The following is a 21,940-nucleotide window of genomic DNA, read 5'->3' on the forward strand; positions in this document are numbered from 1 at the left end:
TCCAGCGCCTTCTAGAAAAGGTGGTTCACCTTTAGGAGGAGTTTAGGGTGTGATGGGAAGGGGAGGGGCGGGCCCTTCTTAGAGGCAAAGCGGGGCTTCCAAGCTTGATTTGCGTCTTATTTAACAGAGATTTTCCATCTTTTTTTTCATCTTGTGGCACACATAATCTACTAAAATTCTGCAACACACCCAAAAGTACATGTTTTGACGATCTGACAAAAAGGGAAACTTTGATCCATTCATATGGATGGATCGACAGCTATTTTTCCGTTGGCTGTTATTTTTAATTTGACCGTCTAAAGGAAGGAGGCCAGTGCCCAGGAGTAAGCAGGTTAGAATTCTTGCACGCCGGCTGCAAACCAATGGTTTATACAGTAACTGTTTTCCTTGCCCTAAAATGTAGGAACTTGCCCTAAAATGTAGGAACTTGCTCCTAGAGCACGCAAATCACAGGCTTTGTTCCTGCTCTCCGAGTATAAGCTTGGACCAGGGTGGGACGGGGCAAGGCTATCCATGGATCCCCTCACCCCCGCAAAATGAGCCATTGCTTCTGAAAACTGCATCTTGCTCTGTCCCATTCCCTCTCAGTGCCCAAAGGGTGTGTGCCGCTCCCTGGCCCAAACTCTGCGACCAGAGGGCCCAAATAAGGTAGCGTGAAGTTACGGGTTCCTTGTGGGGGACCTGTAAAAAGCGTGGTGTAAAAGCCGGTCGCGCTCACTTTCCAGTGCGTTACTGCAGAGTGATGGGTGGGCCCTGGCGTCTGCGTGCACCCCAGCGTAAGATGATTGGAGGGGCGGAGATGACGACTGTCCTCTCAGCCACTCGGTTGAAGGGCGGTTAGTTCCCGGAGGAGGCGCGATGACCGACGCGGCCTGAAGGCTTTTCCCTGAGTTAATATGGCTCCGGCCGGCGAGCCGCGGGGTCGCGGGTGAGGAAAGGAGGCTAAGCTTTTCCTAGGCTTTGGCCACGATCATGTCGGTGATGGCGCTTCGGTCACGGTTCTGCGAGATGTTGTCGGTTTGCAGGAACCCCGGTAACTAATCTCCTCACTTCTCTGAGGTCACTCCCCGGGGGCTGCACAGTAAAATGCATGTGCATGTCTTATTTTAGGCCAACACGCCCCATGGAAGGGTGAACGAGCCAAGAGCTCTGTGGTGACAGTCGTAGAAAATTAGGGACCGGGTTCTGAGATGGCTACATCCCGTGGCCAAGCATACCTTTCCAGGGCGCGAAGATGGGTCAGGGGTGGGAATACTCCTGTTTTGTCCGTATTCGTTACATTTGAAGACCCACCTGGGTGTGTCCGTTCTTAGGGCGTGGGGTCGCAGCGCTGTCAACCAGTTCCAAGTCAGAGGTGAAGCCTGAACTGGACCCTCTGGGAAATGAAGCCGTTGCCCCGGAGTTCACCAACCGGAACCCCCGGAATCTGGAACTGTTAGCCGTGGCCAGGAAGGAGCGGGGCTGGAGGACAGTGTGGCCCTCCCGCGAGTTCTGGCACAGGTAACTAACTCTGCTCGATGTTGACCAACAGAGCCATGCACGGTGCCCCACGCGTTGTTTGTTTTCCGTTGTTTTCATCAATTCAGGGCCGGGTACTGCTGCGGAACCGACTCTCTTCCCAGGAAGCAGAGCTGCCGCAGCTGGAGGAGGGGCTCGGGAGTGCGAGGGGCCGAAACACACAGCAAGCAGGTGTCAGGGAGAAACGTAAAGGAGGTGGTGGTGGTGGGATGGGGGACTGGGTGCCTACTAAAGCCCCTCTGAGAGCCAGGAAAAAGTCGTTTTCTGCCGGGAAGAGCATTGCCAGGCGCGGACACAGAAGCGTGGGTGTGAGCTTGGTGTGTGTGAGGATCTCAGCGGACAAAGGAGTGGATGGTGCAGGATGAAAGTGGAGAAGTAGGTAGGATACAGATTGTTAACTTCAGATTGTAAATCGAAATAAGCTATTTAGACTGTATTTTCACGGCAGTGAGAAACTTGGACAGGATTTCAAGTTTGAGCCTGAGTTAAAATCATTCTGGTTAAGGGAGAACACATTTTTAAGAGCAAGGGTAGAAGCGAGAAGACCGTTTAGGCATCTCTTTGTTATAAGGATGGTTATTCATTGAACACTTTCTGTTTGCCAGGAACCCGGCTAGTGGATTCATATGCATTTAAGTCTTTGATCCATATCATATTTATTTTGGCGTTAGTTGGAAGATAAAAGCGTAGAGTTAAACTTGTCTTTACCCTGTACACTGTAGGGACACAAATTTAGCTTTGCCACCTCAAGTCCTTTTTGACATAGTTGCTATGTAAATATAGCTCTGCTCTCAAAAACCGCAAATTGCTCTTCGATGTTTGAGGTTAAGTGGAAATGTATGGTTTATTTATTATTGAGGATATCCTCACGGAGCCAGAGGAAAAATACCTTTCCCAAGTAAAGCCCAGGTCAAGTATGTTGAAGTAAATGAACACAATATTTAGGCTTTTATTCACTTGGGGTCTCTTAGTCTTAGGATTCTTTTATGGTTTTACTCTCCTGTCCTCATTTAGGTTGCGGGTTATAAGGACTCAGCATCACGTAGAAGCACTTGTTGAGCGTCCCAATGGCCAGGCTGTGGTTTCCGCATCCACGCGGGAATGGGCCATTAAGAAGCACCTTTACAGCACCAGAAACGTGGTGGCCTGCGAGACTGTAGGGCGGGTGCTGGCCGAACGGTGCTTAGAGGCCGGAATCAACTTCATGGTCTACCAGCCGACTCCGTGGGAGGCAGCCTCGGACGCGGTATTTTTGTTTTCATGTACTTACTTAGTTGTGTTCATTCTTGACATCAGAAAGTTGCATAAGAGCAGTGGTTCCACATTTCAAGCTCTTTTCATGTGTCAGACTCTTGATGTGAGTATCCTGATGAGCATCACCCGGCCTCATCCTCCCAGCAGCCCAAGAGGCAGGACCCTCTGCTCTGTACATGAGGCACTTGGTGGAGGCTGGCAGCCCCGTGTCGTTGTGGGGGAGGTTTCAAACTCGAGGTCACTGGTTACAGCCACAATGTTGACCGCTCTGCTTCCCTGTTCATGTAGCAACACCCTGTCTGTATAATGTTAAAATACCGCTGTCTACATTCTCCTTTTTTCTTATCTCTGTCATTACTTAAAGATCACTTTCTGAAAAGCTGGTATGCGGGGGAGTTAGCAAAGAGCAAACCAGGCGTTTACTTCTCTTTCTCTTAGGAGGCGGACTATTTATTGTCAGCTTACTTGTGGTAGGCTGATTTCTTTAATCTTTTCCTGTTTTTCTGATCTTTAAACCCAGATGAGACGACTGCAGAGCGCAATGACAGAAGGCGGTGTGGTGCTGCAGGAGCCACGGAGACGTTATGAATGAGGGACCGGCCTCGTGCAGCACGTGTGAATGTCCAGCTCTCAGCGCTTCCATCCATCAGGAGAGAGCATCTGAAGAACAGCCAGCTTGAAAGTGTTACGTGATAATGTAGCTGCAGGAAGGTTTTCGCAGTTGGGATCGGCCCCTCCTTCCCTTGCGCGTGTGGGGCTGACATCTTAGGGAAGTGTCCTAGGAAAGCCGTCACCAGTTATAATTGACTTTCAAAGTTCAAATTATATGCTTATACATTAAAAATAAAGCCATATTCTGAACTCCTAATTTTTGGTTATATGAAATTTCTTCACTTTTTTGGCGCACTCTGGCAAGCATGCACGTAAGAGGTTCACGTGGAGCGCTTGCTGCCACGTCCAACTCCTGGTGGGCGATCTGAACGGTAGCTCATGCTGCTCAGGGTGTGGAGGTGGTTTCAAAATATGAAATATCAGTATCAGTTTATTGCAAACAGTAATATGCAGATACAAGGGACAAGTTCTAACCTCAGTGGGGCTCCCAGACCCTAACAGGCAGAACCCAGTTGGAAGGAATAAAGGAACGCAGTGAGGCACTGAAAACGGGAGTGGACAAGGTGAGTGTATTCTGAATTTGGCATGAAGTGGACACTGGTCAGATAAGAGATGAAGCTTGGCATGCGTTCAGGTTACCCAGAAGTTGGGGAAGGGTTTAGGTGGAAATGTGGGCAGTTCTCTTAAATCAGGTGAGGTGCGAAGAGGGAGAACTGGAAACAGTTAAGGCAGCTTCTAGAGCACCCCTTTGGCTATGGAATGTGTAGCCGATTATGTAGACGTGAAATAGCAGCATACTGTCAGTCTGGGTATTCAGTATGTATTTTAAAGAAAACAAATACATAGGCACCAACACTTTTAAAAAGTGTGATTGATCCTGAGAGGCCTTCGGAACACAGTGGTTTATTCCCTTTGGATCATTAACTACCCCAGTGAAGACATTTAAATGTACATGTTATAGTTCTGCTGTTTTCTTGCCTCACCCTGGAGACTGACCAGAGCACCTCACTTTTTCTATGGAGTTTATAATGAATGCATTTGTATTACACAAGCTTCGTGGATTCTGTCTTTTGCAAACTAATTCTACACATTATTATTTCTTCCACATTTTTAATTGTTATTCAAGTACTGTTGTCTACATTTGCCCTCATTTTGAAAGTCATGGTTCTCTAAAGAAGGCTGTTCGGTCAAGTCTAGACTTCAAGGGAAGATATAAACCATAGCTAGGACAAGTGGCTTATGGGGCTGGGTAATGATGAAACAGGGTTCACCTCCCAGTGATGCTGTAGGTGGGGACTTCTCCCTGCAGGGAAAATCATTGTTCTAGTTATCTCATGGCATCAAGGATTCCTTCCCTTTGATTGGCAATTCTCGGAGCTCTGTGTGGCGTTTGACACAAGGCATTAGAGACAGTGATGATGCTGCCCTGGCCCAGCAGCTCCCTGGGTTAGAGCATAGTCCCCATCCCACAAGGCTGCAGCTGGGGTCTCAGCTTAGAGCAGGCACAGGACACAACCAGTGAATGCACGAATGAGTGGAGCAATGAAACCAATGTCTCTCCCTTCCTCTCTGTGTCTCTGAGATCAGTCAGTCAGTAACAGGGCAATGATGATACAAAGAGAAGGTGGGGTGTAGTGGGGGGATGGGGGCACACCAGTACTGGTAGGGATGGCGCGGTTGGGAAGAAGTGTTGATTCAGGAAACAGGCGAGGTGTGGTCGCTTCAACTGCGCCCACCCACGGGCGCACCTGCATTGTCTGCTTACTGCACTTCCTTCGTGGTGGAAGGGGAGGTGCTGTTCATAACCTGGTTTTACTTTTTCAGGCTCTACCGTCTCCTCAAGCCTCAACATTCTAAGTCTGCATATTTTGTGACCGCAAAGAAACTGCGACGGAGCAAGGTAAGCGGGCTTTGACTGCAAAGGCGAGTCTGAACGACTCTTACCCTAGTCCGCACAGTAAACACCGAAGAGCAGGCAGGAGGTGTGCTGCGGCCCAGCAGCCCAATCCGCAGGCTCCGGCGGGGCGCGGAGGCGGCTAATTTCCCGCGCGAGCCCTTTAAGGCCAGCGGCGCAGTAGAAGCACGTGGCTGCTTTGGGTGACCTCAGCTGAGCTGCGTGGCTACGTGACCATGGACGTGGGCGCCGACGAGTTCGAGCAGAGCCTCCCTTTGCTGCAGGAGCTTGTCCTGGGCGCGGACTTCGTGGGTAAGGCGCAGGGATCCAGCCTTGGCACAGGGGCCCTCTGGGCTGGGAGAGCCGGCAAAGGTGTGTGAGCGGGAGGAGGGGGGAGGTGAGGTCGCTGGCTGGGACCTTCGCTAGGCCTCGGGAGGCACAAACTGAGAGGTACCTTCTGGGCCTGGGCAAGGGCGTGCCAAACAGCAGTTACCCCCTTGGCTCCACAGTGGTCCAGGTGGAGCCAAGCCCAAGGAACTGGCTTGTCCTTGCTTTGGCTCCCTCCGTTTCCCCTTTTTGAACTCACCTGGCCTGTTGAGCACGAAAGAAGGTGAGCAAGTAGTTAATCTCCCGCCTGCATTGTTTAGAGTGTGAAGAGCCGTGGCAGGGGTCTGCACCTGAGGACTCTGGTCTCTTTCGCCTTCCCCGCAGGTCTGGACATAGAGTTCACGGGCCTCCGCACCAACCTGTCCAGGTCTCAGCAAATCAGGTAAAGCTGAAGCTGCCTTGGGCTGAGTGAGAGACGACCTGGCCTGCAACCCCCGCATGTGCCCTGACTGGGAATCAAATGAGCCACCCTTTGGTTCACAGGCCCGCACTCAGCGCCCTTTGGGTGTCACCCTGGCCACATCGCCTTGTTTCTCAGCAAGCACCTGTTGGCACTGGGCGGGCAGGACACTACTTTACGTGGGGTTCTGGAGGTCTGGCCTTGTCCACCAAATGCTAGGAGTGTTCCCCAGCTGGGGCAAGGCGAAACGGTGGAGAGGAGGTGGAGAGGCGCGGGTTGGCAGAGGCCGGTGCCTTGCTGTCCTGTCATTGCCTAGGGGATGAGATGCCCCTATTTTCACAGCCTTTTCGACTTGCCATCCGAGTGGTATCTAAAGACCCGTCAGAGTGTTCAGCAGTTTACAATCTGTCAGATTGGTGAGTTTGCTCTTCAGATGTTGGTCACGAATTACACTTCTACTGTCTTTGTGTCCTTTTTTAAAAAAAAGATTTTATTTATTTATTTTTAGACAGGGGAAGGGAGGGAGAAACAGAGGGAGAGAAACATCGATGTGTGGCTGCCTCTCACCTGCCCCTAACACACCCAGGCGTGTGCCCTGACTGGGAATTGAACCGGCAACCCTTTGGTTCGCAGGCCAGCACTCAATCCACTGAGCCACACCAGCCAGGGATGTTTCTTGCTGATCAGACAGCTTTGACATCTTCCAAAGACCCCAGCTATCATTATGTTTGGTTGGTTTGGGGCTGCGTCACGCTTGTTGGACCTAACACTTTGGAATAAGCAGAAATCAGTTCAGCAGCAGAATTTTCATATCGAAATACATCAGCATTAAGGAGCCTGTACCATCTTTCAAGGAAAGATGTATAGGATTTCTGTTTAGAGAAAACTTACGCAAACAAGAGCATCCTGCACACACGTTGTTCTGCATCTTTTTGTTGTTTCTGCATCTTTTTGTTGTTTCTGCTACTCTGGTGACCGTTTGTGACAAAACAAGGCGTGCTCAGTGAACTCGGGAATAAGCCAGACAACAAATCGCTGTTTTTCTCTATCTCCCTTCCTCTCTCGCACTCGAAAGTCAATCAACTAAAAACAAACACAGAAAACAAGGTTGCACTGACTATCTTAGTATTTGTACTTCCCTGTACGTTTGTGAGCGTGTGTTTGAGCACTTCCAGCAGTGGCGTGGGGGCGTTAGACAGAGCGTGTGTGAAAGCGCAGCTCCGTGTCGCCAACCCCTTCCTGCCAGGCACCCGCACAGGTCAGTGACTCACCCCGACAGCGGCGAATGTGCCTGTTCCCCTCGCTCACACTCGCTATCGTCATCTTGAACTCTTTTGTTTACCTAGTAGAGGAGAAGTGATGGGATTGTTAAATCGATTCCCATTTTTAATACTTTTTCTGCAAAGAGCTATTCAGTACATGTATTAGGTTGTACAGACTGCATGTTTTGTTACAACTACTCAGTGTTACCATTGATAATGGGAAATCAGCCTTAGATAGTATGTAAATGAATGAACATGGCTGTAATCCAATAAAATTTTATTTATAACAACAGGCCTTGACCCATTTTACTGACCCTTGCTTTTCCTGTGAGTGATGGTGGGCATTTGTATGTGTTGCTCTGTATCTTTGTCCTCTCCTGTTTTTGTTGTGGTTGTGTTACTTAATTTTAAGGCCTCTTTGAGAAGTGTGGGAAATACATATGTTTCTATTGCTCTCCCCCTACTTGAAAGTCTTTTTCACTTTGTATATGGTCTTTTAAACAACATATACATGTTAAAGCAGTTAAATGCATAAATTGTCATGGTTTTAGGTGTTTCCTCTGGTTAGTTTTGAAACTATAAAAATGTCGGTTTTGTTTGACTTCTGTTTGAAGAACCATCCAGAATTATATTTTAGTATTTTCAGTGTGAGTAACAGTTTGACAGCTCGTATTTTTAACCTGTCTCCTCCTCCTCTTTTTCTTTTTTAAAAGAGGTTATCTTCATCTAAAGCCCACACAGTTTTCTGAAAGCAAAGTCCTGTTCCAAATGTTTTGCTTTAGTGCGGTAGTTAACGCCCGGGAGCCCTTCTCGGCCCTCACCTCCCTGCTGTCGTTCCTCCAGGACTGTCTGTGTTTTCCAGCCTTGAAGGGGAGTCAAACAAGTATGTATAAAGTCCTTTGCAAAACATGTGGCTCTTCTCCACCTGCTCCCCCAGATCTGCTCAGGCTCCGAGCCACTTTGGGCCTGGATGCCCCCTACCCCCCCCCCCCCTGTGCCCTTGCACTTGCTCCCTTCCCTGAAGACTCCAGCTTGTCCTTCAAGTCTCCCAAAGCAGCACCTTTTCTGGCGGCCCTTCCTGCCCTCGTGCCATGCACCTTACGCACGCCTTTCCCTGTTTCCATTGTCGCCTGCGTGCCCCTCACGTTAACCACGAACACCATGTGGCACTGGGGGCGATGAAGCTCCCAGGCGCCGGTGGTCAGCAGGGATGCTGTCCGGCGTCCCCCGTCAGGCTCAGCCATGAGGGGTAGACCCTGCTCTTCGGGGGCAGGTTGTCTGCCTTTTTCACTGACCCTGCAGGCCAGACATAGTACTGGAAAGAGTCCACCTTCAGATGCTTCTCAAGTGACAGAAAGCGCCCTCTCTGAAGCCAGCTCCAAGCCAGAGCTTTAAAAATGCATTTGGCTTTTTCTCCTTGTGTACTTTTTTTCAATAGGTACGTAGCCCATTCATATAACTTCTTTCTCTTCCCGACAACATTTGGGACTTTGGACTCGGAATTCTCTTTCCAGGCTTCTAGTGTTCAGTTTTTGAACCAGTACGGCTTCGACTACAACAAGGTACGGCCCTGCAGGAGGGAGCGGGGAGGTGGGAGGGAGCGGACCCAAGCGGTTTTTGCACTCCATTTCTGGCCCCTCACACCCGCATGAAACCAGGAAAGCTTTCTTTTCACTCTGCTCCCCAATACAGAGGATGACACTACCAGACTCCTGTCTCTTCTCGTCTCTAGTTTCTCAAAAACGGAATCCCCTATATGAACGAAGAGCAGGAGAAGAAGATCAAACACAGTATCCTGACCGGGGACTGGAGAGTTCGCAGGTAGAGCCCGTTTCTCGGGGCACTTGGTGGGTTTCTCTGTGGCTGGCATTTCTCTGCGTGTCCCGTGGGTAGGCACATGCCCTCCGCAGGGGCCAGGGAGCTTCTGCGGCCTGTGCTCCATCCAACATCACCACTCAGAGCACTGGCGATTCCATTCCACACCTGGAGTGGAGAGACCTCTCCCTGTGCTGGGTGTGAGGTCAGTGTTCAAAAATGAAGAGAAGATGGAAAAAGAACTGCCTCTTAAATTGCTTCTCAAGGCAGCAGGAGCTGCAGTGCTGGGAGAGGATGGCTCTGGCGGATGCAGCGTGAGATGCGTGCAGCGTGAGGTGGCGTATTGCTCTTCAGTGTAACTCAGGGATCTTTCCGAGTGCGTCACAGGCAACCCTGACCATGCCAGCCACATGCCTCAACTTGGAGCCTGCTGTGTTCCCCGAGGGCAGGATTTCTGCCTCTTTTCCTTTGACCCCAGTGCCAGAGGTCGTCCTTGAGCCCCTTGCCTCCTGTAGGTCTGGGCGGGCAGGGGGGAGAGGGTGGTGGGTGGCAGAAGGGGTAGGCCACCGGGCCCCAGGCCGGCCCCGCCTTCAGTCGTCTGCTTTTGAGCAAGCGATTGAAGCTCTTCCTGCCTCCATCAGGAAGCGGGTTATATGAGACAGCTTTGGACTCTGGGATGCTGTGATCATGCTGTCTAGATCATGATCTTGTGTAGTGGTGGAGTCCTGGGCTTTTTTTTTTTAATTCCTTGTTTGTGGTTTTCACACAGAAATGTAGCTTTTTGTAAGGGGAAAAACAATTGGAATTTTTAACCTTCTGTTATTTTCAAATGTTGGAGAAAAGTATTTCCGTATCTCAAAATAGCATCATGTTCTTGTGTGTCTACGACAGGAGACGCTGTAGCCGCCACGTTCCTTTCTTTTCCTTAGCCGCCCAGACGGTGCCTTTCACCTCTGCACGTGTGTTAGGGAGACAGGCCCGAGAGCAGTTCGGCGAGCTGGCCAGCCGCCCCTGCCTTTTCCTCCGTGTGTCCTAGCGAGGTGGAGAGCGGAGCACGTCCTCCTGTGACCGAGTGGGAGAGGACAGGCCAAGTGCTTGTTTCCCCATGGCAGGGCGTGACTCAGAAAATAAACAGTCTTTTTTGGGCGAATTTTCCTGCTAGGGTCACGTGCTAAGCTCAGAGGCCACAGAAGCCGCTCCCACATTGACGTCACCTCAGGGCTCTGGTGGCCTTTCTGCAATGTGTCTGATGTCCTATGCCCATTCGCAGTTCTCTGGATAAGGACCAAATCAAGGCAGTGATTGACAAGGTGACGCGGTGGCTGACCCTGGCAGAGGAAGGCGACTGCATGACTCTCCCTGGCATCACTGGTAGGCAGGCGGCTACCCCACCTGCAGCCCGCAGGCATCTTTCTGGTCATTGTCACACACCCTCTGCTCCCTTGGGTCACTTGCCCTGCCAACGTGTGCTCCTTGGGGTGAGACACAGCGCTGACTGCAGTTCAGAAGTCAAAGGCAGTTTGACCTATTCTGAACTTTAAGGTCGAGGAAGTGAGGTTCCCTTCGGAGCCACCCCTTCACCCCAGTCCCGGGGCCCGGTGCACTTGTAGTTGGTTTCCATTAATCCCCGAATTGTACCCCCACGGAGCGATGCAGAGTCTCGGCCCCCAAGCGCTAGATTAGTGAGGGGTCCTCAGGCCAGGTCTGTGGACCCCAGGGGCCTCTGAGACCTTTTCCAAGGGGACCATGAGGTCAAAGTATAGTCAAAATGTCACTTGGCCAGCACTTGCCGTTGTCATTGTGCCATTTGCGCTGATGCTATCAAAGCCCAGGTGGGTGAACCTGTCGGCACCTGGGCACAGACTGAGGCGTAGCATCGACCTGCTGGTGGGCAGTGCGTTCTGTTAAAAAAGAGGTTCAGTTTAACTTAACAACCCCCTTGGTAGAGAAGTAATAATTCTGTTTCTGTCAAAGATTTTTATTTCTTTCTTTTTAGGGAGGGGGAAGGGAGGGAGAAAGAGAGAAACACCATGAGGTGCCTCTCGCACGCCCCCTACTGGGGACCTCGCCTGCAAGCTAGACCTGTGCCCTGACCGGGAATCGAACCGAAGCCACACCGGTCAGGGAAAGAAGTAATAATTTTATTAAATCTCAGTCTTTGCTCATCTTTTTAAACATTCTGTGTGTCAGCACGAGCACGTGAAGAAGGAAGTGTGCATGACACTCCGCCACTGCGTGCCAGAGCGCGGTGGCTGTCTGGAAGGAAAGCACTTGTGTAAGTTTTTGAGTTGAGAGTGGAATTAGCTGCTTTCCCCTCCCCACTCTAGGCGGCATTATTTTTACTTAAAGGAATTTACTGTGATTATTTTGACTTGGGTGTTTTCATTCACTTTCTCAAATGAAAAAAGCAAGTCTGTTTCTTCAAGGAGCATAACTTGCAGTATTTCCTGGTGATGCAATTGGAGCTTATAATCAGAAACGGGAATTTTGGCCCTGGTGGGGTGACTTGGTTGCAGCATCACCCTGCACTCCAGAAAGGTTGTGGGTTCGATCCCCGTCAGGATACACACCTAGGTGGTGGGTCTGATCTCCAGTAGGGTGTGTACAGGAGGCAACCGATGGATGTTCCCCTCCCGCCCCCTTCCTCTCTCTAAAATCAATAAAACATATCCTTGGACGAGGATTAAAAATCAAACAAACTGGGATTTGGGGAAACTTGAGCCTGCCACCCAGAGTGCGCCAGCTCCCCAGTCCCGAGACCTTTCTGACGAGGTCACAGGCCACGTTCATAAGTGTCTGTGGTTGCTGCACTAGGGTGAAAGGTGTGCACACCAGCAGGTCTGAGTGGCGTGGCACACTCGTGTTTTCCACGTAGCCCATGCGCAGTGTTACAAATCCTGGGCAAGAGGGGAATGGGCTTATTGTTTTCAAGGAGAACTGTACCATCTTAAATTTAAGGTATAACTTTAATTTCTAACATGGTGGTGATCCACAGCTATAACTGACACACAGAAAGACTGTGGGGTTCGCAGCGGAAGAGTGGCCGGCCCGGAGACACACCCTAGACCGTGCCCTAGACCGTGCCCTAGCACGCTGCAGCAGGCTGGGCCAGCCCTGCTTCCACTGGGGAAGCACCTGAGCGCTGCTTTTCCATCAGACCCTCCTCTCAGCGGCTGTCTCCCTCCGGCCTCTCTAGAGGGCAGGGTGGACCGCTGGCCCGGAGTCGGCGGGGCTATGTGCGAGCCTTGTGACCCCTTGCTGCAGGCTTCCAGGCCTTCCCGGTCCAGCTGGTGCTGAGGCAGGCCCTCCCAGGCATCTGGACGGTCCGGACAGACCACGGGGTGAGTTGTCCCTGCCACGGGGCACCCTGGCTGCTCCACCCACTCTCTTCTGCGGCCATACCTGGCCCCTGGGAAACGTGTCTCTCTCTCCTTCCCACCCTTCCCCTTTCAAGATGAAGAACCACTTCTTTGGCATCATTGACAGGAGTCGGGGAACTTGTCCCTGTTTTTTATTTCAGGTGACAGTGAAGAAAGTGAGCAAGCAACATCACTGGTACCTTGGGAGCACCTCCTGTGACCGAGAGGGTTGTTGGAAGGAGAAGCTGCTGCTCTCCGCGAGGGGTTTTTCCGTGTTTTTCCAGATGCTGGTGAAAGCCCAGAAGGTAGGAAAAACAGCTCCTTTCTTGGTCTGTGACAGTCTTCTGCATTTCTGGCTGTCGCACAGGTGGGACCCCCAATAGTAAAATAAGGTGGGTTCTTGAGAGAAGCGATTCCTTCTCGTTGGTAAGTGGCTTTATGGATCTAACTTGCCTTCACCGAATCACGACACTGATCTGAGGAAAGACTGCCCGTATGAATTGTTGCTATTCCTTTGCTCCTTTCGGGCACACAGGTACCGAGGTACTAATTGGCCCCAAACTACTCGGGGAACTGATGTTTATCCGTTTCACAGTTTAGATTTCCAGTGTGGCCCTGGCCTCCCTACTCACTGCTTTTCTTTTCTGGGATTTGAGCCATCAGACTACTTTTCCCCGGGGGTGGGAGGGGATGGTATTACCACATGGCCACAGCCTCCGTGGGTTCTGGAGCTGCACCCTCTGCGAGAGACTATTAGTCCGTGGTGTCTGTTTTTATTGTGCTTAAAGTTTCACCCTCACCTGTCGATTCCCTCCAAGCAGCCCTTAGTGGGGCATAACATGATGATGGACCTGCTGCACCTCCACGAGAAGTTCTTCAAACCCCTCCCAGGTAGGGCCGCCCGTCACTCTGCTCCCTTTGATCAGTGTACCACCTGGAAAGGGACAGGCCCAGAATCCCGCCCCGGGAGGAGCCGAACGTCTGCGCAGAGCTCAGGCCCTGCGTGCTGTTTACCGTCTGCCCCCACCCCCCCACGGAGGACCAGGGCACTTTCTCACGGGGAAAAGCCTGCGTGTGAATTGACACTCCTACCCCGAGACAGAGGGTGCACAGTCTTGTTGTAGGAAACTCGGCAAAGTCGGAAATGGGTGACAAGCCACCCGTGATCTCAGCTCTAGTCCCGACGCGTGCCTGTCCTCTGTTGTGAGTGCTTACACATTTGGTCACACTGTGTGTTTGATTTTATGTGTGGGTTTCTTTTCTCATACCAAAAGCATTGACTGTGTCATTAACGCAATGAGTGTGATTTTATGGCTGGGTGGCCCTGTCTTATGGCCGTTGTGTACCTTCCCACCATGGTAGTGCCGCGCCGCCGTTTGGAGCCCAGGCCCAAGCACTCACGCCCCTTCATTCCGTGTGTGTGCTGAAGTGAATCACGTCGACACACCTGTTCTCGGTCTCCGTGCTGACATCATAGGGTTGTTTGGGATCAACTGAATAAAATATACCCAGGGCACTTGTCTAGAGTGACAGGGAGAGGTTGCCCCGGAGACAAATGGACAGAGTACCTTGGTTCAAGGATATTGAGAGAATTGGAGAATGAAGGGCAGAGTTAATAAGAATGCGCTCAAAAACTAAGCAAACAGCAAAACGAAAGTGCTGGGAGAATACGAGCTGCAAGAAAGGAGGTTGCTTGAGACTCAGTCCCACGTGGCCCTCATGCCCGGCGTGTGGGCGGCTGTGGGGACAGGTGTAAGGACAGGTGCTGGCCCTCATGGCTGGCGTGCGGGCAGCCGTGGGGCAGGGCTGGGGCGTGGGCTGAGAGGCAGGCAGCCACTGTTTGAGTACCTAAAGCTGGGAGACTGCCTGCCGGCGCCAGTCTGCTGTCTGGAGATGGGGGTGACACTGAAGGGAAAAGGGGAGCCAGCAGCCGCCTTTGGGGAGTGGAGTCTGGCAGGTAGGGGGAAGAGCACACATGGCAGGGTGTTTGGGTGGGTTGGGTTTTGCAGCGAACCCCTCTAAACCACACGCAGGTGTACTTTTGATAGACAAGCCCATTGGTAGCTAAAAACTCCGACCGGGCGCTTGACCTTCGCTATGATGCTTTTGGTTGTTTTTTCCTCGGAGCAGTCATTTACCAACCATGGTTTCGTGTCTGATTCCCAGTAACACCTCCTTCTCCTTTCTCCATTGGCTGGACTTTGCAAACTACGTTAAGCAGTGTTGGCAATACCAGTATGCTGAATTGGACAGAGAACCATATGGCTTTTTGTACCAGAAATGGTGGTGCAGGTTGGGCTGAGGTGTGGGAAGCCTTGGTGATTTCAAAGTGAGGATGTTTTCAGTTCCTAGTTTGTTTCATTTATTAACCAGTTGGTGGCGAACTAGGCTGGGAACTTTCCTTCCCACTGTACCGACAAACTCCTGACTTTCTCGGTCTTTCCCTGCAGAGAGCTACCATCAGTTTAAGCTGAATATCCACCGCCTGTTTCCCGTCCTCATTGACACTAAAAACGTGACAAAGGACATATGGAAGGTGAGGAACGGTGTTGCTCTAGGGAAGGGGTGCTCCATTCCAGGAGTGCGGCCTCCTCTCTTCCTAACAATCGTTCCTTGAACCCTTGCTGATTCTCACATTTACAACCAGTGTTGGCTTGCTTTTCTGTTGTGGTGCCTCTGGGTCATTTTAGCTCACACGTAATTTTTTTCCTTCCCTCGTTCAAGTTCATGCACTTATTTAGATGGGGCCACAGAACCTGTTCTAGAGCTTGTTACGTACCTAGTGTTTGCAACATGCTTAAGGGGCATCAGGATTGGGCGTGGGGGTCACACATGGCAGAGTGTTGAAAAGGTCTCTACTGAGCCACAAAGCCCTGGGTCTTCAACCCGCACAGCCCATTAAAGTCACCTGGGGAGCCAAATCCTGGCACCTGGGCCCTACTGTCTGCCTCTCTGGTTTAGGGGGGCAGGGGGGCGGGATTGCCGAAGCTCCCAGGTGACTTGTATTGTGCTTGCAGGGGACCACCCAGCTGACTTAAAGGCTGCTTAGTAGTTAAACTGAGGAACAGGGAAAGAGGCTTGGGATCCGGGTTTTCGAGCGGCAAACTGACCACTCGAGGTTAATGACCCGATCAGGGAGCCTCAGAGACGAGACTGGGGGCCTGGTGCAGCTTCGCCCAGAGATGCGCCTCGTTTGTGCTTTGCATTTTTCTAGTGCTGTCGGCGTTCTGTGAGGCCGCTTGTCTCCGTGGACCTGAGTCCTGGGGACAAAGGGGCGGGGTGTGGGGCCAGTCTCTGGGAACCTGTGGTGCCCCTTTCCGTGCAAGACGAGACGGGCTCTAGGTTGTGGGGACCTGGTCTTGCCCATAGCCCTCTGGTCCTTAGAGTGCCTAGTGTCCCGCATACCCGGTGTCCTCGGCCGGGTCTGAGGCCCTGGAGTCCCATGTGTCCAGAACCCCTGAGCCCTTGCCTTTGGAGGAAGAGAGTACGAGCTGTGTTTGTGGCAGCTCAGGTTGCTGGGTCCCTTACAGGAGCCCCATCTGAGGGCAGTAGGTACCCTGGCATCCTAAATAAGGAGTATGGACTGGTACATTTGGAGAGAAGGAGGCGGTTGTGGGAGTTAACATTTTTCAGGTCTGTTTAATGGCCCTTTGGTGATACCTGAAGCAGATAATAAACCAAAGCACAAATCTTTAATTCTCCCTAATTTGTTTTCCATAATTGTAGGAACTGAATTTCCCAAGGGTTTCAAATCTTTCCGAAGTTTATGAAGTCCTGAACAGGTAAGGAAGCTGTCATTTGGAGCTGGGGTTCTCAGGAGGGCGAATCTGCTCCCTGGACACATTGGCAATGTCTTGACCTTTACAATTGGGGGTGCCACTGATGTCCAGCGAGCAGAGGCCAGGACACCCAGGACAGCCCCCAACACAGAGTTCTCCAGCCCAAAACATCACAGGTGCTTCAGCTGAGAAACTAGAAGGGTGGGGACCTGCTAAAAATACCTGCAACTGTGTAACGATGTGGTATTTTCTGTCTCCCGGGGTTTTATTTTCCTCTTGACCTGTTTCTGGTTCCTGGAGTGATGCATTCCATGAGAGCAGGGTGACTTCGTTTTGTTTTTCTTTTGAACCCAGATGTTTCTCTCGGGCCTAATGCTATTCACGGAGTAGTAGGTGCTCATTAAACAGTGCGCGAATGAGTGACACCCATGCTTAGTGGAGCCCCTGACCTTGGCCTTGCACTATTCATGCCCAGGCGCTGCACGAGCAGGATGCAGGTGTGATCATATCTCTGTGTGTCCCTCAGATCACTGGACAGCCAGTCTTCGGGGCAGAGCTGGCGTTGAGCTCACGTCAGTGCTCGGGCTACATGTCTGCTGGACACTCAGAGCCAGCGGTTCAGCCTGGTACCCGCTGGTCTCTTTCGCCTGCCCCATTGCCTAGTTACCTAGGCCCTATCTGCCCAGGCCTTAGTTCCTTGCCATTTTTTTCCCTTTAAAGATGTCCCAGTACTAAGAACATGTTTATTTATATTAAGACAGTGAGGGAAGAGCTCAAGAGACTATTTTTAGTGAATAGTCTTCATCCTGTGTTCCTTCTCTAATAGTGACTTGAATCCCACCAAGAATTCTGGGCCAGTGATCATTCATGCCAGCGAGTGTGGGAAATACGGTGGGTGCCCTCAAGGGCGTGCCCTGCAGGGTGAGAGCTGAGGCTGGGTCTGCCTGGGGTGGCAGTGGGGAGCATAGGACATTGGGGTGGCCCCCCACCAGTCTCCTATGCTGTGTTCCCTGTCACCCCCTCGCTGGAAAGGCACCATCCTAGAGGCTCTGGAGGGTCCTGGGCAGGGTTGGGGGCATTGGCTCCCCTTGGCTGTGGTGGGTGGGCTGTGGGGAAGCTCTCGGCTCTGTACTTCTTCCCCCTGGGGGTGCTCATGCTGCATGGGAGGGACTGGGCGAGGGTGGCTGTGGGTGGGTGAAGGTGCACGTCTTTGGAGGAAGGGTGGTTAGAGGTCATGTGTGCCTGGCCAGTGCAGGGACAAGCTGGGGCAGGGATGCCAGGTTGGGGATGCCAGGGCGGGGCAGAGACGCCGTCCCCAGGTGTGTTCTGACCTGTTTGCCGCTCTCTCTCCCGCTCTGGACGATGCCTCAGCAGAGACAAAGTGCCCGCACGAGGCAGCCTATGACGCCTTCCTCTGTGGCTCAGGTGAGAGTGGGCGTCCTTTCACGAGGAAGCTCGGGTCTCCTTTGTGGTGGCCCCTGCCGCCCGCTCTCTTCCCAGGAAGGCGCGCCTCATGGAAGTGGCGCGTGCCTTCTGGGTGTGGCCAGGCTGGGCCTGGCCGACTCGGCACACTTCTGGCTTCTCTCCCCAGTCCTTTTGAAAGTGGCGCACCTGCTCCTGTGGAGAGCACACAGGTGAGTGGTCCTTCCTTTTGTCCCATGATCCGCCCTCCCCGTCAGCCAAGGCTCTCGGCCCTCTTGGCTGTCCCAGAGCAAGGGGGACGCAGAATGTCACTGTGTAATGGAGTCCCTGGCTGGGTCGCAGCTTCCTCCCCAGGGTGGCCTCGCTCCCTGCCCCTCCCCTGTGTTGGTCCTGCCTCCCTGGCCCCTGTCTTGGGGTTGGGCCGAGGGGTCATTCTGCTTCAGTGCTTCCCAGCCTGCTGTGCTGGCTTTTTCTGTCACCATGATCCTCGTAACCATGTCACTCAGAGTGAGGCAGGAGGACAAAGTCCTCCTGGAGGAGGAGGTCAGTGAAGGACACCTCCTTGGGGTCCACACAGGCCAGCGGGCAGGTGGTGGCAGTGACTTGGAATCAAGTGCACAGTGTTGGGAGGTTCTTAAAGCCCCAGGTTAGAATTGGGCACATGTCCCCCACACTGGGCATGAGAGGACACTACACTGGGCAGCGTCCTCTTGGATGTCTGTGTGCAGCCCTGGGCTCAGAGGCACCAGCTCCCACCCTTGGGGACACGCTTGTTGAGCGGGGCTCCGCAGGCCAGGTGAAGGAGCCAACCAGAGTGGAGACGTGGAACCAGTTCTGGGCTGCAGTCTGTTAGATTGGGCTTGGCCTGTGCTTATCCATCAGGGTGACAGGTATGGTGCCCAGAAGTGGTCTGTGGCACATTGGCCTGAGGCTAATGACTCAAAGGAGAGGCCTGTGCCCCGTCTCTCTTTTTTCTGGGCTCTGGGGGCATCTGAGGGCCGACTGGGAGGCTCGTGTGCCACCCGGAGCTGGCTGCCTCCCAGAGCAGCGGAGTCCCCTTGTGCCCAGTGCCAGGGCCCTGCAGCCTTCACTCCCTCTTCTGCTCACCACCTTCGCCCTGGTAGGTTTAGAGAGGTTTCTCGGAGGCCCAGGCCCACCTGGGACCACAGCTCATGCCCCTTCCTGGCCTGCCCTGGGTCGGGTGGCAGAACAAGGCATTGCAGGAGGGACAGCCGCTTGGAGTTGAGGGTAATGCCACATCAAGGGATGGTAAAGTGGCCTGTCTCCTGAACAGTGGCCTCTCACTGCTCCTCTGAGCCCAGTGCTCACATGTGTCAGCCGAGAGAGTATCATCAAACTGTCACCGACAGATGGTGACCACCTGGAGGCTCTGCTCTGGTGTGGGCCCCGGGGGACATTTCTGAGCTTGGCAGTGGGGGAAGCTCACCGGCCTGTACCCCAGGGGTCGTGGGGGAGGAAGATGGAGTCTGGGGCAGCCTCGCCCTGTAGGTCTGCAGAGCCGCAGCCTTGGCCCAGGATGTATGCGTGGCTGCCAGCGTGCCCAAGTGTTCTGGTTCTCTCTGCCCGTGCAGTGCCGGCCCCGTGCCTGAGCCCTCCTTCGCCCTGTGCCTCGACGTGCTGGCCCCCTACCTGAACCAGGTGAACCTGATCCGAGCCGGGGTCCCAAAGATTGTGAGTAGCCTCTGTCCCGCTGTTCCCCTGTTCAGAGGCTGTGCTGGGCAGCAGCCTTGTTCTCTGGGGCATCCAAGGGGCGCTTGTAGAACAACTGAAATCTAAACTGGTAGTTTTTTTCTCATCTTCCTGCCAGAACCAGCGTGGACCCACTCCTTCCTTCCGTCCCCACCCCACCCCACCCCACCCCAGACGGAGCCTTTCCCACGTGCTCTCTCAGGATTTTCCAGCCGGGTAGGTCGTCCGCAGGAGCAGTGAGAATCTTCTTCTGTTCTTCTCCTTGTCTTCCAGAACTTTTCTGGCCCCGATTGTTCCAGTGTCCGACCCCCCATCCTCATCCTCAGTGTCAGCAGGTGGCCTGGGGTCAGCGAGGAGCAAGTCTACCGAGAGTTCCAGAGTCTCTGCAAGTTCGACGTCCGGCGACTCACACGGAACCAGTTCCTGCTTCTGACCAATAAGTTCAAGGAGTAGGTCCCCCGGGTGCCAGCTGTCCTGTCCCCCGTGCCACCCCCTCTCCTTGCCCGCAGCCGCTCGGAACCTGCTTGGATCCTCGGGTGTGCGGCGCGCGTGTGCCCCCGGCCTGAGCTCACTTCCTTTGGCAGCGCCCGGAGCGTCCTCAAGGAGCACAGGGGCCACCCCACCCTGCAGGTCGCCCTCTATCGGCACTGGAGACACTCGCCGGACATCAACTGCCTGCTGCAGTGAGTGGCTGGGGCTGGGCTCGCAGGTCTCCCCGTCTGCGGTCCTGCCCTGGGGTCAGTGGGGCTCAGCCCGGTTGCTGGCGTGCTGCTGGTGTGTTGCTGGCGTGCTGCTGGTGTGTTGCTGGCGTGCTGCTGGTGTGTTGCTGGCGTGCTTGGCGCATGTGGCGAATGAACGTCACTCAGTGACATTCACTGGGCCTCTGCTGTGTGGGAGGTGGTCGTAGGTTCTAGGGCCTCGTTGGTGATGACAGCAGACTCCCACTGTCACGGAGCTCACGCTGCAGTGGGTGGGGGTGGCCACAAGCTAACGGGCGAACTGCACGCCTGAGTAGATGACACGTGCTTAGTGAACACCAGAGCAGTTCGGAAGGTGGGGCTGGAGGGGTGGCAGGGGTTGGGGGGCTGCTGTTGAAGGAGAGGATGGGAGGCCCTGTGTCCACGCAGAGCGGGTGACAGAGTGGAGGCCCTGGGTGTGAGTGCAGTGTGTCAGGGGCAGCGAGGAGGCCGTAGCGACGGGGGGGGGAACTAGTAAGGAGCTGAGGGTAGAGACGTTTGTGGGTCCCGAGCACATGGGTGTCACGGGCGAGGACTGGGGGGAGAAGCTGTGGCTCTTAGATGCTCTTGACAGAGGAGGGACGTGTGGCTCTGTGTTGAGACAGACTGTGGACACCAGGCAGGGGAGGAAGTTGGAAGGCTAATCACCTGGTCACAGTTCGATGGTGGCTTGGACTGGCTGGTGGCAGAGGGGGGGGTCAGTGAAGGAGGGATCAGTGGCAGGGTGGAGAGAGTCAGGTGCAAACCCCGAGGTTTTGGCCAGAGTGTCGAGGAAGACGGGGTTGCTGGTAAAGTGCTTTAAAGGCCCCGTCTGGCGGGTTCGGAGCTGGGCCTGCGGAAGCAGTGCTGTTGGAGAGAAGCCCATGGCCCCTAGGCAGTGCGGCTTCCTGCGTCAGCCTCTGATGTCAGGCACTGGGAAATGTGCCTGCTCGGTGTCCCAGAGCCGTGCTGACCTCGAGAGGCAGAAGTTCACCACCGGCGCCAGGACGGCGGCCGTGAGAGGAAAGATAACATTTGCGTGAACAGAGCCCGGGAAGCAAGGGCGCGAGCCTGTGCGTCGGAGCTTTCAGGCTGCCTGCGCTGACCCCTGCGTGTGGCCGTCTTGCAGAGTCTGCGGCATCGTGACCACCTGGGCGCTGCTCGCGTTCCTCCTGGGAAGACCCAGCCCCTGACTCCGCACTTGTCTGAGGTGGCCAGCCCGGGTTTCGTTCGCGGGCACTGGATTCTGTTTGCAGATGGACCTGCCTGGTCGTTACAAGGAATGTTGTCGCCGTTTCAACCAGAAAGGCTGTAACTACTATCAGTGATAAATCCGTGGGCGGCTCTCCCTCCCAGGAGCACGCCTGTGAAATCCCCATCTCTTCTTCTTACCCCGGGCAAGCTGCTGTTACCCCCATCTGTCCGTCTGTCCCCTCTCCACCCCATCCCGGTCTCCCCCAAGCCCCGAGGGCCCCCCTACTGCCTCTGTGACTCATTTCCTGAGCCCATCTCTTCTACAGCTCACTTCTACCTCTGCGACTTTCTAAATAAACTTTCTCGTATTAAAAAAAGAAACCCTTGGATCTAGTACCCTTGTGGCCAAAACTTTTCTTTCAGTCAGTGACTGAGGAGAAGTCACCACCTCTGGGGCTCTGGTGTCCCAGAGCACCTTGTGAGCAGACAGGTGGCATAGGAGCTGAACACCAAAGGGGGGGCGGGCTGTGTTCTTTCCGGGGGCTGAGTCGGCAACCTGCCGGCTGGTGAAGGGAGAAAGGGAAGCTGAGCATCCATGCGCATGGGCGATGCTTTTGA

At 53.5% G+C, this 21,940-nt stretch overlaps 2 protein-coding genes across 4 annotated transcripts; both read left to right on the forward strand.

The window, feature by feature from the left end:
* Window positions 1-846: 846 nt before the first annotated feature.
* Window positions 847-3,640, forward strand: MRPL18 (mitochondrial ribosomal protein L18). Of its 2 annotated transcripts, none has more exons than XM_037058476.1 (4): window positions 847-1,033; window positions 1,314-1,500; window positions 2,533-2,615; window positions 3,293-3,360. In XM_037058476.1, exons 1-4 carry the CDS (start codon window positions 973-975, stop codon window positions 3,358-3,360), a joined length of 399 nt encoding a protein of 132 aa, XP_036914371.1. In that variant the 5' UTR covers window positions 847-972. The 2 variants fall into 2 exon arrangements, with proteins under 2 accessions (XP_036914371.1, XP_036914291.1); XM_037058396.1 differs by having other exon boundaries at window positions 858-1,033; window positions 2,533-2,764; window positions 3,293-3,640.
* A 1,442-nt stretch (window positions 3,641-5,082) lies between these two features.
* On the forward strand, window positions 5,083-21,699 carry PNLDC1 (PARN like ribonuclease domain containing exonuclease 1). Of its 2 annotated transcripts, XM_037058604.1 has the most exons (19): window positions 5,083-5,590; window positions 5,990-6,047; window positions 6,408-6,481; window positions 8,171-8,210; window positions 8,766-8,889; window positions 9,060-9,148; window positions 10,413-10,513; window positions 12,407-12,483; window positions 12,663-12,806; window positions 13,323-13,392; window positions 14,952-15,037; window positions 16,228-16,283; window positions 17,107-17,171; window positions 17,652-17,705; window positions 17,872-17,914; window positions 19,295-19,394; window positions 19,686-19,861; window positions 19,997-20,095; window positions 21,258-21,699. In XM_037058604.1, the coding sequence occupies exons 1-19, from the start codon at window positions 5,515-5,517 to the stop codon at window positions 21,319-21,321; spliced, it is 1,596 nt and encodes a 531-aa protein (XP_036914499.1). In that variant the 5' UTR covers window positions 5,083-5,514; the 3' UTR covers window positions 21,322-21,699. The 2 variants fall into 2 exon arrangements, with proteins under 2 accessions (XP_036914499.1, XP_036914575.1); XM_037058680.1 differs by lacking the exons at window positions 19,997-20,095; window positions 21,258-21,699 and having other exon boundaries at window positions 19,537-19,779.
* The last annotated feature ends 241 nt before the right edge of the window (window positions 21,700-21,940 follow it).

Source organism: Sturnira hondurensis, unplaced genomic scaffold, assembly GCF_014824575.4.
Source record: "Sturnira hondurensis isolate 20B ecotype Veracruz unplaced genomic scaffold, ASM1482457v3 Scaffold0000167, whole genome shotgun sequence".
In the NCBI taxonomy this organism is placed as follows: domain Eukaryota; kingdom Metazoa; phylum Chordata; class Mammalia; order Chiroptera; family Phyllostomidae; genus Sturnira; species Sturnira hondurensis.